Below are 17,752 nucleotides of genomic sequence, written 5' to 3'. Positions count from 1 at the left end.
CGAGTAAGGGCTGGAAATAGCCTCATCAAGGTAATAGTAAAAAACTCCGTCTTCCAGTGGGGTTGATATTTCATTCTCTACCTTTCAACCGCGCGCTCTTTCTCGCACACTCACCCTGCGGCCTCTCTATCCTCGCATCCGCTAATCGATAGAAAAATAGTGTCTTCCTTTTTCAGCTAGCTCTGATTCCAAATCGTACGAATAATTGGGGCGGTACATCTGTCAAAGAATAACGCAGGTGTCCTAAGGCCAGCTCAGCGAGGACAGAAACCTCGCGTAGAGCAAAAGGGCAAATGCTGGCTTGATCCCGATGTTCAGTACGCATAGGGACTGCGAAAGCACGGCCTATCGATCCTTTTGGCTTGAAGAGTTTTCAGCAAGAATTATATATATATATATATATATATATATATATATATATATATATATATATATATATATATATATATATATATATATATATATATATATATATATATATATAGCCTACATTTAAACTTATATTTCAAACCCAATTGTGATGACAAAATCTACATTTCACACAATTGGTGTTGGTAATCGTCACAATTGTCGGATATGGATTTCACAATGTAGATTTTTGTATCTCTTGTTTTTGGCCGGCCAGTTTAATGTCCCTTAAAACACCTCCTATGTCACGAAACTGGTTAAACCAACGACGAATTGCTTTATCATCTGGCGAATTTTGACCTCGGTACGTAACTCGAAAACGGGGCTGCACACTAACAATCGATTTCAATTCTGCTTACCACAGAACATACCGTGCCTTCTGTTGCGCTATAAACGTCGTACTCGCGACTGGCTTTAGCCGTGTCAGTAACAATAGCGGATTGTCACCGCGCAGCTGTTCTGCGCAAGCAAAGATAAAAGCTTCCTCCCATGCTACACGGAAAACAAAACTTAGTTATTTCACCTTCAATTTGACGTTTAAATAGTTTAGTTATCTACATAGCATCTTCTAGCCATTTCGAGGTTCTAATATGCATACATCAGATTTTTATTGGATGAATTATTTTAAACATCAGACACTCCTTATAAAATGATGACAAAAGTTTCCTCCATATGGTTGTACTAGAACACATCGTCTCTCTATCCTTTCTACTGTGATACTAGGTATCCAAGCAACAAAATTGCGGTATATTCTATCTGTTATGTGCAACTGTCCTTGAATATCATAAAAATAGTCATATTTTTTATTATGTTCAAACAATTTCTTCTAGAATGAGTTAATTCTGCTGATGATTGACATTTTATCTCAACTATACACAATCTTCAGAGATCGGTCCACCTAGCGTATGAATAAGAAAGAATATATGTGTATCTAGGAAGAGGCTTCATTCAGTGACATCGACCCTCAATGCCTTGAAATGTTCAATGGTAACTGATTTATATTATTTGCCATAGTTTAAGCTTGGTGCATCGATTTCCATGCTGTAAAGTAAACTGTTCACCAACTGACAAACTTTCCATGGCTATTTACATACTACTCAAAAGTTGATGCTATGGACATTTTTCACTAATTATCTTTCCGCTATGAATTTTCACTTTGCATGCGTGCTTCACTTTCAATAAGAGAAATTTCCTCACACAATTTTTTAACATTTTCAATAATTATGCCTGCTTTATATATAAAGCCGTCTTCCACGAGAACGAGCTTTTGATTTAATAGCCCATAATGATAATGTGGTTCAGTATTAATTTGTGATAGGGAGTTTTTAGGGCTTCTACGCCTGGTCCCGGCTTTAGTCAAAAATCTTGTAAATGTTTTTGTTCACAAATTTTGTAGCACAGAGTGCCAGTTGTTTAGGCTTAGTAGAGCAGCAGAACATCGTGCCTGGCGCTAGGAATGGGTGCATTGAACAATTACCCATGTCGCCAAATTTTAGAGGGCGCAACATTTTGGGTTACCTAATGGAAAAATTATTACAGTTGTTATGAAATAATAAAGCAAGGTATGATAAAATTATCTTAAAAGTATAGTCAATGTCAATTATTAAAAAAAACGCGAGTTATATTTAATACACGTGAAGTTAAAACATAGAATTATGTTTTTACAGAACTTTATCGCTCACAATATTGTTGAGTGATGGTGATGGCGACACTAACTATGGTATAGTTGTAGTGGCAGCAATGCATGACAGGCGGTCAGACGATTCTGTTCTGCAACTGCAACACTAAATCAGTGGACTTACGCCTGCGTTGGAGCGCCGCGCCACGACATTACCTAACACATCCTGACCTCATTCTACTTGCCAAGTTATGTTTGATTGTTAACGTGAAGGTAGTGGGTTGTAGCGAAAACAGTTTGTTTTTGTTTCATAATTTGGATTGTATGCTGTAATTTGAGTTGATCCGCATTCTGCCTCCATACTTATATTTTAATGTTTTAATTTAGTCTGTTTGAATTAAGTTTACAGTTTTATTTCAATATGAGCGAAAAACAAAATGGTGCTGAATTTAGGAAGCGTGTTACAAAAAAGCAAAGAGAGTAACAAGAGCTTTTAAAGAAAGTGCGCAAAATTATGTCCTTATTTACTCAGAGATTCGTTTCTACCTCGTTTACAGCTACGTAAGTAATTTCTCCCTTGTGCAGCACACTCACTTAACCTAGTTGGTTCTGCTGCTGCTGCTGAGTGCTGCACAGAAGCTGTAGTGTTTTGGGAATTTGTCCAAGTTTTGTTCACTTTTTTCAAACTCATCTTGTAGGTGGGGAATTTTAAAGACATATTTGGAGAAAAATTAAAATCCTGTAGTGAAATCGTTATCGAATACTAGGTGGTCCCCAGTATCTGATGCCGTGAAGGCGCCTATCAAATCCTTTTATGAAATTAAAACATCACTCAAAAACATTGCTGTAGACCCCACTCAGATGCCTGATGTTCAAGTGGAGGCGAAAATAAGTTTCAAATATTCGAAATAGCCTTTCTTGCCAATTTGTGGAATCATATTTTGGAAAAGTTTGATAAATTCAACCTACATTTACAAAGTAAAACCCTAAGTATCGTAGCAGGCATAAAGCACCTTCAAACTTTGTAAAGCTACTTAAAAGAAAAAAATGAGTTTGATAAGTACGAAGAAGCAGCCAGAAAGTTGTTGCAAATTGAATCTGAATTTCCCAATTACAAAAAAGTCAGAACAAGAAAACCTTTGTAGATGAGGGCCATGTCGCTGAAGCTAATCCTAATGAAAAATCCATTTTCAAAACTCAAGTGTATATAACAATCTTTGACTCATTAATATCCAACATGTCAAGACGAAAAGTAGCTTATAAACATGTTGCCAACAGATTCGAAATACTTTGCATTCTCTAACAAAATGAATCACAGAAAGAGGACATATAACAGGCTGCAAACAAACTATGAAATGTACCATAATCGATAGTGGCTTGGAAAATGAGTGCCATTACTTTAAAATGTATGTGGGAGAGAAAGATGTCAAAGGAATACGTGACCTATATGGTTACATTACAACGAATTATCTGAAAACTACATTTCCCAATTTTGAAGTATCCCAGGATTTTTCTTACATTACCCGTCACTAACTGTACCGCAAAAAGAGGGTTTCCTGTTTTAACCCGTATCAAGAATGCGAACTATATCAACTATTTCACAACACACACTAAATTCTCTAATATTGTTGTGTTGTGAAAAAGACTTAACTCACAGTACAGACTTTTCTGGCATTATAAACAAGTTTGCAAAGTCGAAAGCCAGAAAGAAAGCTTTGATTTAAATGTGTTCAATAAATTGTTCAATATTATAGAAAATTAGTTTTACTGTGTAAATAAATAACAAAAGTTTAATAAGAAAACTCAACCAGCCTTTGTTGTTATTTCCTGTTGTATATGTACAAAATTAGTAGGTCTAGTACTTGTAAAAAGTATGAATCTTTACTGTTATACGTATAGCCAACCAGTTTTTAATTCTATACACATTACCTAACCTAACTTTGATTGATAACAGTAACTAGGACAGGTAATGTTAGGATGGATTATGCCATTAGATTAGATCAGGCTGTGGTGTGTGTAATCTATAAGGGAAAAATCTAAAAGCTCGTCATGATAAATGAAAAACAATATTATTGAGTGACTGAGTGTGAAGGGAGGGCGCCAGTTGATAATTTTGCTCAGGATGCCAATCAGCTTAGCCCGGGGTCTGGTATACTATAATTAATCCTTTTACCTTTAATAAATTTCGTGATTGTCCAATTAATCTACTCTACCAATTTGATGTTCACATCTACGAGACTTCTGTCACTATGTACTAAGATAGCTGCAACAATCTTACTGTATAATCTTAAATCTTTAAATTTTGCAACGGGTTGACTTGAAACAAGCTACTATGTTTCAATTTAGATTTGAACTCGTGCCCCTGTGTGATAGAATAGCTCAGTTCAAGTACCGGAGATGAAAACTACTTAGCAGCAAAATACTGGATTAATCGACAGGCTTAATGGCTTAATTATATTAAGCAGATGACTGCTCTCTGTTATTTGGTTAGCTCAGCTGTCAGCCTACTAGTTGGTTATAGTCAGCTGTTAGAACCTCTGCTGCATTGTGTTTAGTTTGTTTATTTTCTGACGTTCACAATTTGCAGTTGTTTTAAATTGCTAAATTGATTTAACCTTTTGACTGTTGAGTTGACACTCTCATATTAGTTAAACACTGAGTCTATGATAAGGGAATATGTGACTGCAACTCCAAGTTTATTTCACGATTTTTTTAAATAATATAAATGGTTCAGTAGCAACGTTAAAAACTTAGAGGGTTAACATCTCATACGTCTAGGTCTGTGGCTTCTTGTTCAGATTGTTTAGTATTCACAGGAAATTTACTAGCTCTACGAAAGTTATAATTTTGTTTAAAAATGTGGTCCTTAATAGCAAGAAAAATTACACTGAGAGCCAAAATTGAGGTAAGCCCTTTTATGTTGAAGATTTCTTCAGGTTTCATAACCTAAAATGTAGGTTTGCAAAGATTATGTTTTAAAACTTTTATTTGAATTGATGCATTGCATTATGTTATACAGAAACTTAGAACCTACTTAAAAAAGGTTATTTATTGAATCTGCAATGCCATAGATAAAACCATGTTTACAATATTCCTGATGAAGTATGCTGTCTACAGCAACCGTAATTTTTTAGCACGGAAAGGGTACTGACTCATTTTATTGACATTTTACTATTATACAACTTACTTTTTGGTTAACATACCTAACTGACTGCCACACAAATGCGGTTGAACCTCAGGTACGATAATTTGAGGCATGTGCATTTCATTCAGCTAGTTAGGTACTAAGGTAAATTTTTATTCTTGGCTGCAGTATGATAACGGCCCAACACTCAAAGGGAATCAAATATAGATAAGAACAATTTAAATGCTGCCAGACATGTTTACTCTGTAAAATAATTTTATTGTAAGTACTATGCTTCTCAAACTCATTATAAATAAAGTTGAGTAATATTTTCTATAATGTAAAATACTTATATTTCTTTTAAATATAAAAATATAGCTTCACTATAATACAATCTTAAAAGTTATAATGTAATTCAGTTCGACATTATTGTGCCAAATTAAGTCAAACAAAGTTAAATCAGGTATATAGTATTTGAGTAATGGCTACTAGAGATGGAAAATACTGTTACTTCTCAATAACCTATTACAAAATAACGTGTTGAGGTATTATTGTCATGTAACCTGTTACTGTTATCAGCCGATCCAATCTTGGTATTAGCATCATGATGTTACTGAAATGATGTTACTAAGTTGTAAGTAAACTGACTCTAAATCTATATAAGTATGAACGCATACGTGATCTGAGCTAGATTTTAGGTATATCTTGAAGGATGTTTTTTTTTTTTTTTGCCAGAAGTGTGGGGTGGCACCAGCAACCTAAGCCTGCAGTGATTGCTAGGGGCATTTCTGATCATACCAAATCATCCAATGTGATCTGACGTTGGAGAAGTTGGATGATCTGGTATGTTATCTGAGGTCGTGAAAGTACCGATCGGAAATGCCCATGGCTATCAGAGTGGGCTTCGGTGGTGCCTTTGGTGCCCCTGCACTTTTGGTATAAAAAGAAAAACATCCCTCTAGATAGTACCCACATTCAAGCTCAGATCACGTGAGTGCTTGTAAATGTTATCTTTAACATTGGTACTACTAGTAATAAGTTTAAAATAATCTAATCTTAACCTACTTTTATTGAATCATAACATTCCATAGCATAAGTTTTCCATTCATAGCCTCATTGCTTGCACGAAATCTCGTAGGCTGTTACTGGTTACCAAGTAACCTAATACCAGAGATTCGTTATGAGAAACCCTAATCATTCAGCCCAGCTTTTACTAAAATAACAATATTCCAGTAATAGGTTACCAATAATCTGTTATGGACCCTAATACTGTCCATCTGTAATGGTCCCAGGTACAAGGGCGATGTAAATTTTCTTTTTTTTTGTCATAAGGTGTCAAACACGTTTATGCTTCAAGACAGTAAAAGTAAGTAAATGTGACACTATTTGTTTGTTACATTTTATAAATACACATATCCTAGATAGTTCTTTATTCATCATAAAATTTATCACTTTTTAAGATACAAAAACAACCGAACTATACTGTAATTTGAAATAACTGTAACATAATTTGGTTTAAGTAGGATTCCTTACTCATGTATATCGATGATTCGATAGTCATGAATATTGACAATTCGAGTGTTGGACGCTTATCATATTGCGGCCTTGTTCTTTCTCTAGAATATTTGCTCTGTGTAGTACAGGTTTAAGATATGAGTATTAGATATGTTTATAATATGGGTTGTGTAGGTTATTATACATGCAGTAATTGGCATTACACCGTACTATAATACTGCTGCAAAGCCGATTGCCACACCAACAGGTTTTTTCCATTTCATCTGTTTTCAAAATGATGTCGGCTATGTAAAGTCTCACTTTCCTGTTATGTATACGATCTATGGCGTTAAATAAAAAATGAATAATTGCATTCATGATCAACGAATGGATCTGGAATCATTATCCATTACCTGTCAGTTATTATCTTGAGACATTTTTTTGAATCATTAGCAGCAGTGTAGGGGTAGCAACGTAAAGTGCTGCAGCAGCCTGCACTGCTGGCCTGAGGCACCTGTTATCAGATATAAGTCATGTAAGGGATAAGTATCCAGGGAGGTCTGATTACAAATGCCTCTGATGAGTAGTGTGGCCTGCGGCTACACCATCAGGATCTCTAACTCAAAACTAAAAACAGACCGATAGGCCAGATTACACATTCTCTTGTGAATAATATATCTCAGTTTGGTAATTCTAAGCAATATATGGGTCAACCTCGATTTTTCTCATATTACAATATAATGTTCCAATAGTCAATTAGAAAAGGAAATGACTAGAATTTCTTGCCGGAAAGCAGTTATAGGGAGCAGGCAACCGCCAGACGGTCATATATTGCTTAGAGTTACCTATTAGTGATCAGGGGCACTGACGTGATCTGGGCTTCAAATTTGGAACTACTCGAGTTAATTTTTTTTCTAAAAGAGCAAGCAGCGCGAAGCGCTGCGCAGCGGGCAGGCATCGTGCGTGATCCTTTTTTTATTAAAAATGTCTGATAAATTGTTATTACATATTACAATATAATGTAGGTAATGTATGTAAAACAATTTTAAACACATAATTAAATGCTGGAAAGCAAAGTAAACCAATATAATCCGCCCAATACAAAATCTCCGTAAAAATCTGGTAAAGGAATCTGTGTCATTCCTTTGGCCTGAATCAATTCAGTATAGACGAAGATCACGCACGATGCTTGCCCGCTGCGCAGCGCTTCGCGCTGCTTGCTCTTTTAGAAAAAAAATTAACTCGAGTAGTTCCAAATTTGAAGCCCAGATCACGTCATTGCCCCTGATCACTAATAGGTAACTCTAAGCAATATATGACCGTCTGGCGGTTGCCTGCTCCCTATAACTGCTTTCCGGCAAGAAATTCTAGTCATTTCCTTTTCTAATTGACTATTGGAACATTATATTGTAATATGAGAAAAATCGAGGTTGACCCATATATTGCTTAGAATTACCCTCAGTTTGAAGAGATTTAAAGGTGACAACATAATTTTATACATTACCCATATATTTAATTTCATTTGTGAAATTTTTATCTTTAAATTATATTTATTTATGATCAATTACTATTGTATATACAGAGTGAAATTTATGACCTGGCACACCTGGATATAATTTAAAAGACCCGAGATATCTATGTGAAACCTTGACCCTACCTATTATAACATATTTTTTTTAATTTTCCAAGTTGTTGAAAATTTTGCCCCCCTTTTCTGAAGGGGGGTAAAGGGGAGCAACTAAACATTTTCAAATACAAACCCCTAACATGTGACCGCTCATTTTAAAGGGAATAAAAAAAGAAATCCAATAATGCAAACTCGAGGTCTCTACGTTTATTTTAACAGATTTTATGACAAATTTACTATTGAGTAAAGGGGGGCAACTAAACATTTTCAAATACAAACCCCTATCATATCTCAAGTTTTTACACACGTCTAGCACACTGTCAAACAGCGGAAGGTGAACAGTTTGAACACCTGCTACATTAAAACAGGTAACTGTTTTTAGAATTTGTGTTAGTGTTGACTCATGTTACGATAAACAGGACAAGACAGTTACTGATTTTACTATTGTAAATTTGTCATACAATCTGTTAAAATAAACGTAGAGACCTCTAGTTTGGATGATTGGATTTATTTTTTTATTCCCTTTAAAATGAGGGGTCACATGATAGGGGTTTGTATTTGAAAATGTTTAGTTGCTCCCCTTTACCCCCCCCTTTACTCAATAGTAAATTTGTCATAAAATCTGTTAAAATAAACGTAGAGACCTCGAGTTTGCATTATTGGATTTCTTTTTTTATTCCCTTTAAAATGAGTGGTCACATGATAGGGGTTTGTATTTGAAAATGTTTAGTTGCTCCCCTTTACCCCCCTTTAGAAAAGAGAGGCACAATTTTCAACAACTTGAAAAATTAAAAAAATAAGTTATAATAGGCATGGTCAAGGTTTCACATAGATATCTCGGGCCGTTTGAATTATATCCAGGTGTGCCAGGACATAAAACTCACTCTGTATATAATATGGTATATATAATATGTGATATATATAATATCATATGTTAGTTTGGTAATTTAAACACATATGAGAAAGAAACGGCCAAATACAAAATAATTGAATCGTAAAAAGTGAGGGCTCTGTGGTGTAATGGTAGCACATTCACCCGGCAAGTGAGAGATCTGGGTTCGAGTCCCGGCGGAGCAAGTACTTTTTGCGATTCAATGTTTATTGAAATTAAATTAGGCTATTGCCACTTGTACAAATTTAATATTATATATATATATATAAAATAATAATAATAATATATATATATATATATATATATATATATATATATATATATGTTTAATGGCATTTAATTTTTTTTTACAAGTTTTTAATGACGTCCTATTTTGGGTGTGATGTATAAAAAAGACCGCCTATTGAATGGGAAAGCTACACACTGCCTTGAAGGCCAATACTTTGTTTAGTCAAAGAGCCTAGTTAACAAATACTCGTAATTACTACTCTTATTTTTTGTTAGAGGAAAATTCTGCTAAGGAAGTGTCTTATCAGCTCTCCAGGCCTGCGCAACTGGCAACAGATGTTGTCCCCAACACTCTCCTGTAAAGTTTCTAATGCCACTGTACCATACTTATGTTAATTCCATTATTATATTTTTTATGTATTTTAGAAGACTTATCAGTGCTATGTTCTATTGGGAACATTGTAGAATATTTAAACCATATGTTTTTCATAGGTCCTGATTGGTTTACATTCGGATTGTTTTACCGTGTTTCTTGTTAGATGCTGTAAGTTGTAGTTTAAATTGTGATATACATTTAAAATCCTCTTCCTAATTGTGTGTTTGCCATTTTAAAATGGAAATGCTCTGGTTTCTCAATTATAGTGTTATATTGAGTCTTGTAGTTTTTCCATGCTTAGCTCGAGTTGTAACATTTGGATTAGTAATATATAAATAAAAAGGAAAAATGTGAATTACAGTGGTACCTTTGAACACAATTTATTGTGTGATTACCTGAATTAGGCCATGAGTGTAGATATAACCATGGGTTACTGTTGTGATTGTCGGTCTTAAAGGGGTTAAATAGAGTGTAATGGTATACGTTTCTTTTACTCCTGTAATATACCATATTTTTTCTTTTTATTCAGACTTTAGGCTCGAGACATTTGAGTTTATCAAGCAATAAAAGGAGTCAACTGAAACTGCTCAAAACCAAAGGATTCATCAATGGAGAATGGGTGTCTGCCAGAAGTGGGAAGACATTTGAAGTAACAAATCCAGCGACTACACAGGTGATAGCAAGTGTACCAGATATGGATGTCACTGACACAGAGACAGCTATAGCTGCAGCCAATGAGGCATTCCAATCCTGGGGAAACACAACGGCAAAGGTAAGTGTAGAAGATTGGACTGTCTGCTGTAGAATATTTTTTATTTCAATCAATACTAATGGTGGTCACAAATTGATGTTGAAATTTGATAAATAGGAGTTGTAAAACTGTTTGTATTTTATTACATGAAGGACTCAATTTTGATTTTGTTGACTCGGGCTAGTAAAAATGGAACGTTGGAATAGCAATAAAACTTAGGATGAAGAATTATCAATCACTTTCCTATTGAAAATCCATCCTGATTGGACAATTTAACGCTATGAATGTCAGCGTCCAAAAGGCCGGCACTATTAAAAACTGACAAGGCTTATTTTTTCACCTTTGTAATGCTTTACGTTTCTCTTTGTACCACCCTTAGTTTTTATGTAAATTGAATGATTTCTATTTTGTTTTGTAGCTGTTTAGATTGACTATCCATTAGCGTTAATTAAAAGTCCACTATGTGGACATAACACATAATACATGTACATAATATATTAAGTGTTTTAATTAGAACAATATTTTATTGTATAACATTTTGTTGATATAGTAATTCGATTGTTTGATTAGCCAGCTGTGAAGCCTTGCCTTCAGATTGTCTCTACTGAATCCTCTTGTAGATGATTGAGGAATTCAAACACTGGAATAATATAGAGATCAGCGTGGCATGTGTTGTACGTGTGTAGATCAAAGTCAGATATCCGTGCTGTCAAGTGTAGTGGGTGACTATAACAATGAGCAAATCCAATCTAGCTAGTTTTCGTGAGGTTGACTACCAGGACATTACAATGGCAATATTGAAAGGCCGAGTGGATAGATACGTATGACTTGATGGCTAGATTATTGGTTGTTTTGTCATTATATAGTAGGGTGGTGTCATCTGCATTTATGACTGTAGTCTTGAAGATGTTGGCAGTCATTCTTTATTTCTTGGAGAATATGTAAAGCTGCCATTTTGGATAGAGTGATCTAAAATAGGTTTTTAATATTATTTAGCGATTAGTAGAAATGCGTCCTAAATATGTGACCATATAATAAATACACAATTTTATACGACAGTTTATTTTCGTTCATTTATATTATTTCAGTTCTTGTAAGCTTTTGTCATAGATCATTAATCCAGTTTCATCCTTGTATAATTCATGTGTAAACACAGCCATTCAGTCATATAATCAATTAACCTTTATCACTTATCTGGAGTGTATTAGAGGTTGATTAGAACAAATGCTTATCTAAAACCCATTCTAATTATTATATCTGGAAGTCATAAATTATGGGCATATCAGTAAATGAAATAGGTGAAAAATCAGTTTAACGTATACTCTAATGAAATGTTAGTATTCCTATAGAGTGGAACTTTGTCATCTGGATAGAATACTTATTAATTTTATATTGTATATTTTACATGTTCACTGTTGGCTGAACATTGTCATACTCACTGCTTGTGCTGAGTATTGTTCCTAATACTAAACCAAAGAGAACAGAACTTTGTAGGCTTGGTTTTTTTAAACATTCTCATATGTGCCTGTACACATGGATGTGTATAGGCATCCGTATCACACAGCATCAACTTTCCCACCCTGTACTGTGCGCACCTATAGGCTTACATCCGTGCTATTCATGCGCACTATTCTCTATTTATATTTTCATATATATATAATATGTTTCTTTTTGATTCAGATATTTTACCTCCATTTTAAATGTTTACTTACATAACAATTTTTACTTTGAGTTTTAACTTAAGCTTAAAAGTACGATGTGATTGTCAAAGTTTTAAATTATAAACGATTAAATTTTTATTTTGAGTAACAGTACTATTTAACCATGACAAAAACTGAATGGCCTATTTGATTTCAATAACCTGTACAGTATTGTGAGTTGAAATTTAGAATATAGACATATTATTTAGACTTTTTAACGGTTTTAAATTATTAATAGTTACCATAATTTTATGTGAAGAATATTTCTTTTTATGAAAGCAAAGTTTTCTACAAAATTGCCTAATTGGTTGTATTTTTATCACTTTTGACCCATTATGTGAAATATAATGGATATCGGAGATTTGGTTAATCTTGCTTGCAAAGCTGGTGGTCGCTTAATGTCTTTGTGTATATGGCCAGATGGGATAGTAGGCAAAACAAGTGTATTTTAATCTGCACCATGGGGTTGGTAAGGTATGGTTGCCAGTGACACTGGTGTATTCGTAATATTATCATGAGTGAGAAAGTTCCATTGGTGGTTTGAGTATTCAGTGCCTAGCTTTGCTAGGTAGAGTTGCCAGTAATGCTGATGGATTCAGGTTGTCACTTCAAGCCGTCGGTGGTTTGAATATTCAATGCCATACTCTAAAGCTGACGGTATAGGGTTGCCAACTGGCTGGATACTGTTGTCATAAGAGCTGTTATATTCAAATGTCACTTTAAAACAGGTGAGTGATTTGCCTCAGTTGTTTGCATATTTGGTGAAGTCGCTTAAAGTCGGTGAGATAAGGTAGCCAACAAAACTGTTACATTCTCAATGTCACATTAAAATTGGTGAGTATTTGCCTCAGTTTGCATATTTGGTGAAGTCGCTTAAAGTCAGTGAGATAAGGTAGCCAGCAAAACTGTTACATTCTCAATGTCACATTAAAATTGGTGAGTATTTGCCTCAGTTTGCATATTTGGTGAAGTCGCTTAAAGTCAGTGAGATAAGGTAGCCAGCAAAACTGTTACATTCTCAATGTCACATTAAAACTGGTGAGTATTTGCCTCAGTTGTTTGCATATTTGGTGAAGTCGCTTAAAGTCGGTGAGATAAGGTAGCCAGGGAAGCTGTTATATTCACAATGTCACCTTAAAATAGGTGAGTGGTATGTCCTATTAGTTTTGGTATTTAGTGCAGTCTTCTTATGCTGTTGTTTTAGGGTTTCGAGCAAAGCTTTGTAAATTAGTACATTCTTGATTTGGTGGTATGTTAAGGTAGAAAAGACTGTAAAAGTTCTACTGTAGTAATATTTTATAGTAATGCAGAAAGAATGGCAGAAGGTTTATGCATGTTATAAAGTACTATTTATTTACAAGTAGTATAGGATATCATAATCATAAATTAGCTAAAAAATGATTGAGTAGGGAAAATAGGCAAGGTATTTTTATGAAAAGTTTCACATGATTTTCATCAACTTCTGCTGTATTATAAAAATAGAACTAATCAATATAATGAATCAAATTTACTATCAAAAGATGTATTCATGGTTACTTTTCAGTAAAATTACAATTTAAATCGAGCTTTTGTCATACTGGGGTAAAACTTTCCAATACTCTCTTCATAGAACGTTGCCGCCAGTGACTTGAGATGGGTTCTTGGCGTTTCGTGTATGTAATCTGATCAGAAACTCTGCCTTCTTAGCCACTTCTTAAATTTAAGGAACAGGTGAAAGTTACTAGGTATTAAGTCAGGGCTGTAGGCTGGATGGTCAAAAATGTCCCATTGAAATCCATCAAGAAGCTTTCTTGTCAGAGCAACATTGCGAGGACGGGCATTATCATGAATACAGACAATTCCAGAAGTGATCATTTCTCTTCTTTCACTCTGAACGGCTCTCCGCAACCGTGTGTCACTGTAGCCTTCTGCTTTATCAAGGTTCCTGGCTGTAAATGAGAATTCCAAGAGCAAAACACCTTTCTGGTCCCAAAACACGGTACCAATAATTATTTTTCTTGAAGCTTTTTTTTTATTGTTTGGGTTTGCTTAGAGAATTTGAATGGATCCATTTTTGTGACTATTCTTTAGTTTCTGGTCTGTCACACAGAACCTCTGTCTTCTCCTTGTCACAATTGTTTAAAAATCTTCATCACCTTCTTAATGGTTAAGGAACCATAATAGAGCTTTGCGGTCATCGTACAATGATTTTTAAACCCATTGAGGACAAAGTTTTTGGAGTCTGAGTATTTTGTTATGATATTGTAGAGAGCTGATCTTGAACTTTCAGGAAATTTATCAGACAACTTACTAAAAGTAAATTGATTGCCTTCAACTATTTCATCAATTCGTTCAATGATGTCTTCTTTTGAGACAGACTTGGTCCTTGGCCTCTTTCATCATGAACATCAACTCATTCATCTTTAGATTTACTGCAACACACCATCATTCATATAGTTCTCATCATATACTCATGACATTCTTTGATGAATTTCTGCTGCGTTCAGCTTGAGCAAATTTTAGCTGAATTTCAGCTTTGCCAAAATCGAATAACACTTCACATTTGGCAGGAGAATCAATTGTATCTGCCATGTTTATGCGTTGTTAGATGAACTCAATATGGGTTCAGACGCTCAGCAATGCGTGAAGTATTAGTGGAAGAGGTTCGCAGTAGACTACTGTGCATTGTTGTATTGTACCGTTCGACTTGCTGTTTCATAACATGATCGCAGGTTGAAAAATAACAGCCCTCATATAATGCTATGAGCTGCAATGCATATATATTAAATTAATTTCTATCATGCAGAAACTTTATCATTAAAATAAGATTAGATTCTTCAGAATACAATTATATAACTATGACATAAGTATTGACAATAATGTAAATTCATATCACTAAAGTGATACAAATTCTGACACCAAAAGGGATTATGCAGCAGAAAATGGCTGTAGGTATATTTTTGCGTAGATGTATTGGTGGGAATGATTGGAGACAGCTACTACAGTATTAATAATGTGGTAATTCTCTTCGTTGTCAGTTAAACTCATAACTGCAAAATGCTAAACTCTTCGGGAGATTAAGGAAAATTCTTTAATTTATCAGTTAAATTCATTTTGGATACTCCGATTGCATAATTACAACAAGTATTGGCTAAAACGTACCTTGTTATACAATCCAGGTATCTTCATATGGAATCGCGTTAGCAGTTTTTAATATTGGATTTGTTTTAGCCTATAATGGTTTTAATACATCTCTTTAAAATTTGTATTCTCAGTTATTTTTAGTTATAAGATAAAGTGTATCGCACTGTACTGTAAGTTAGCTAAAATACAATGAAATTATGCAATATTATGCAGGACCAGTCCCAGGGATAGTGCTTGCTGAGGTGTGAAAACCCTACTATCGGTGCAGGGTTTCTTGGGAGCCCCTGTAATGTGACAATACTGTATTATGTGTCTGGCAGGAGAGAGCCACGCTTCTGCGAAAATGGTACAACGCCATGCAGGACCATGCCTCAGAGTTGGCTGCCCTGGTGACCGCAGAGGCGGGCAAACCTTTGCCTGAAGCTCTTGGAGAGATCAACTACGGCAACTCTTTTGTAGAGTGGTTCTCTGAAGAGGCTCGCCGTGTACATGCAAGTATACGTTTTTATTTTTTTTTTAACTAGTATTATACCTTCTAGTCAATTATTTCTCTTAAATTTAATCCTTTATCCATTTAGTTGTATGTCTGATGTAATTAAAATCTGTTAAATAAATGTTTACTAATGTTATTAGTCATTCTAAACTCTTTAGGCATTCCTAGTAATAATCGAACATTAATGTTAGGGGTTTGTCAATGGAAAGTTCCAGGATTCAGTCTTTGCTGTTATGTTTTTCTTTTCTTCTGTTGGGAATTTGCGTGTTAAACTGAAATTCGATAACTGTTTCAGTTTAACATCTGTTGATTGAAGGTGGCTTTCCAAAGCGAAACCGAAATATGTCAAGAAGATTGTTTCAACGTGAACCGGAAGACTTTGATGTTACTTAGCTAACTGTTCTGAAATAATATGAATTTCATATACTTTAACAAACCTCAGATTGGGATTTGAAAATTTTACTTAGTTGGGTTAGTGGAGGGATATTGTAGGACCGATTTCATAACAATGACTTTTTCTACGAACATTATTAATATCTTGGCATGCACATATATTACTTTATGTCATGTAGTTAACCCTCAGCTAACATTGGGCATGGATAGGGCCAATTATGTCATACATGAAATAACCGTAAGAGCGAAGTATGTGCATAGAAACAACTTTACAAAGTATTATTTATTTTCTTTTTGACACCTTACACATATCAATATTCTGAACCATAAAATAAGAAGTAATAATCTTGTGACAAGAGCTCAGAAGCGTAACCTTTGTGCAGCTGGCTAGTAGCTTGTTGTCTGCTATACATCCAGTTATGTTTAACCACGCTTGTGACAGTTGGCAGACGTATCCGAGAATATTTGCTTCTATTCTCTGAAGTGCAGCTACATTATCTTTTGTTTAATATAATGTAGTTATCACTGGCTGTAATTGGTTATAAGGTAGGTTATCGTTGCTGGTAGGTTATGTTGTAAGATGTGCTGTGGTTGCAGGGTGACGTTGTGCAGAGCCCCCAGAAGAGCAAGGAGATGATCATGGTGAAACAGCCGATCGGTGTGGCAGCCCTCATCACCCCAGTGAGTATCCTGCTACTTGATGCAGACAAAAGTCGGAAACTTGATGAGAAAAATGTAAACCATAATTGGTTATGTCTGTTCATGCTTATTGTTTACAGATACTACAAGGGCTATTCTGAAAGTAACTATCGTTACAAAAAAAATCAGATTAACATATTTTAGTATACTAATTTGAAAACCACATTTTTTTCTCTATTTTTATGTATAATTGGCATTACGATTTAAGCACTTACCATATCTTTTGACTAACTTAGAAATTGCTTTGACTAACTTTATCCAGCCAGTGACATCATCTTTAAGTTCATCATCGTCATTGAAACTCTGATTGCCAAACCACTTTTTCATGTGCATAAAGAGATTATAATCACTTGGAAGCAAGTCTGGGCTGTAGGGTGGATGGTTGAAAATGTCCCATTTCAATTCTTGCAGAAGGTCTGTGATTTATCAAGAAGAGTGAGGCAGAGCGTTGTCGTGTAAAATGTCATGCTTGTTAGTGCACTTATACTCATTCACGTACACTCCCTTCACGCATAATGTTTGACCTATTAATCCACAAAGTTCCCTATGAAAAGCTGCCCCCAAATATTTTTTTGCTGTAAAAAACCTAATTACAACACGAACTTTGTAAAAAACTGTAACTGTAACTGTGTGTGTGCTTTTATTGTAAAAAATACTCAAGAAACTTTGAGCTGGATAAGATCCATTTAGTATAGCGAACAAAGCAAACGAAAAAGGAGAAGAAGACGATGAAGTAGATATGGTGCTGGAAGAAAGTGCACAGAGTTTCATACAAGCTGGAGGAAACGTCGTCTACCAAAATTTTACTTCTGAGGAGACTGCGAGA

The 17,752-nt window shown here is 34.8% G+C and overlaps 1 protein-coding gene across 1 annotated transcript in view; it reads left to right on the top strand.

The window, feature by feature from the left end:
* The first annotated feature begins 4,548 nt into the window (after nucleotides 1-4,548).
* LOC124368749 (succinate-semialdehyde dehydrogenase, mitochondrial) overlaps nucleotides 4,549-17,752 on the top strand; it is a 35,990-nt gene continuing 22,786 nt past the window's right edge. The window contains exons 1-4 of the mRNA XM_046826092.1: nucleotides 4,549-4,931; nucleotides 10,297-10,539; nucleotides 15,662-15,832; nucleotides 16,825-16,908. Of these exons, the coding sequence (XP_046682048.1) occupies nucleotides 4,884-4,931; nucleotides 10,297-10,539; nucleotides 15,662-15,832; nucleotides 16,825-16,908 (546 nt within the window). The 5' untranslated portion in view covers nucleotides 4,549-4,883. The remainder of the gene's footprint in view (nucleotides 4,932-10,296; nucleotides 10,540-15,661; nucleotides 15,833-16,824; nucleotides 16,909-17,752) is intronic.

Source organism: Homalodisca vitripennis, chromosome X (genome assembly GCF_021130785.1).
Source record: "Homalodisca vitripennis isolate AUS2020 chromosome X, UT_GWSS_2.1, whole genome shotgun sequence".
Lineage (NCBI taxonomy): Eukaryota > Metazoa > Arthropoda > Insecta > Hemiptera > Cicadellidae > Homalodisca > Homalodisca vitripennis.
Note: the sequence above shows the minus strand (reverse complement) of the source record. Positions and strands in the feature narration are given on the sequence as shown.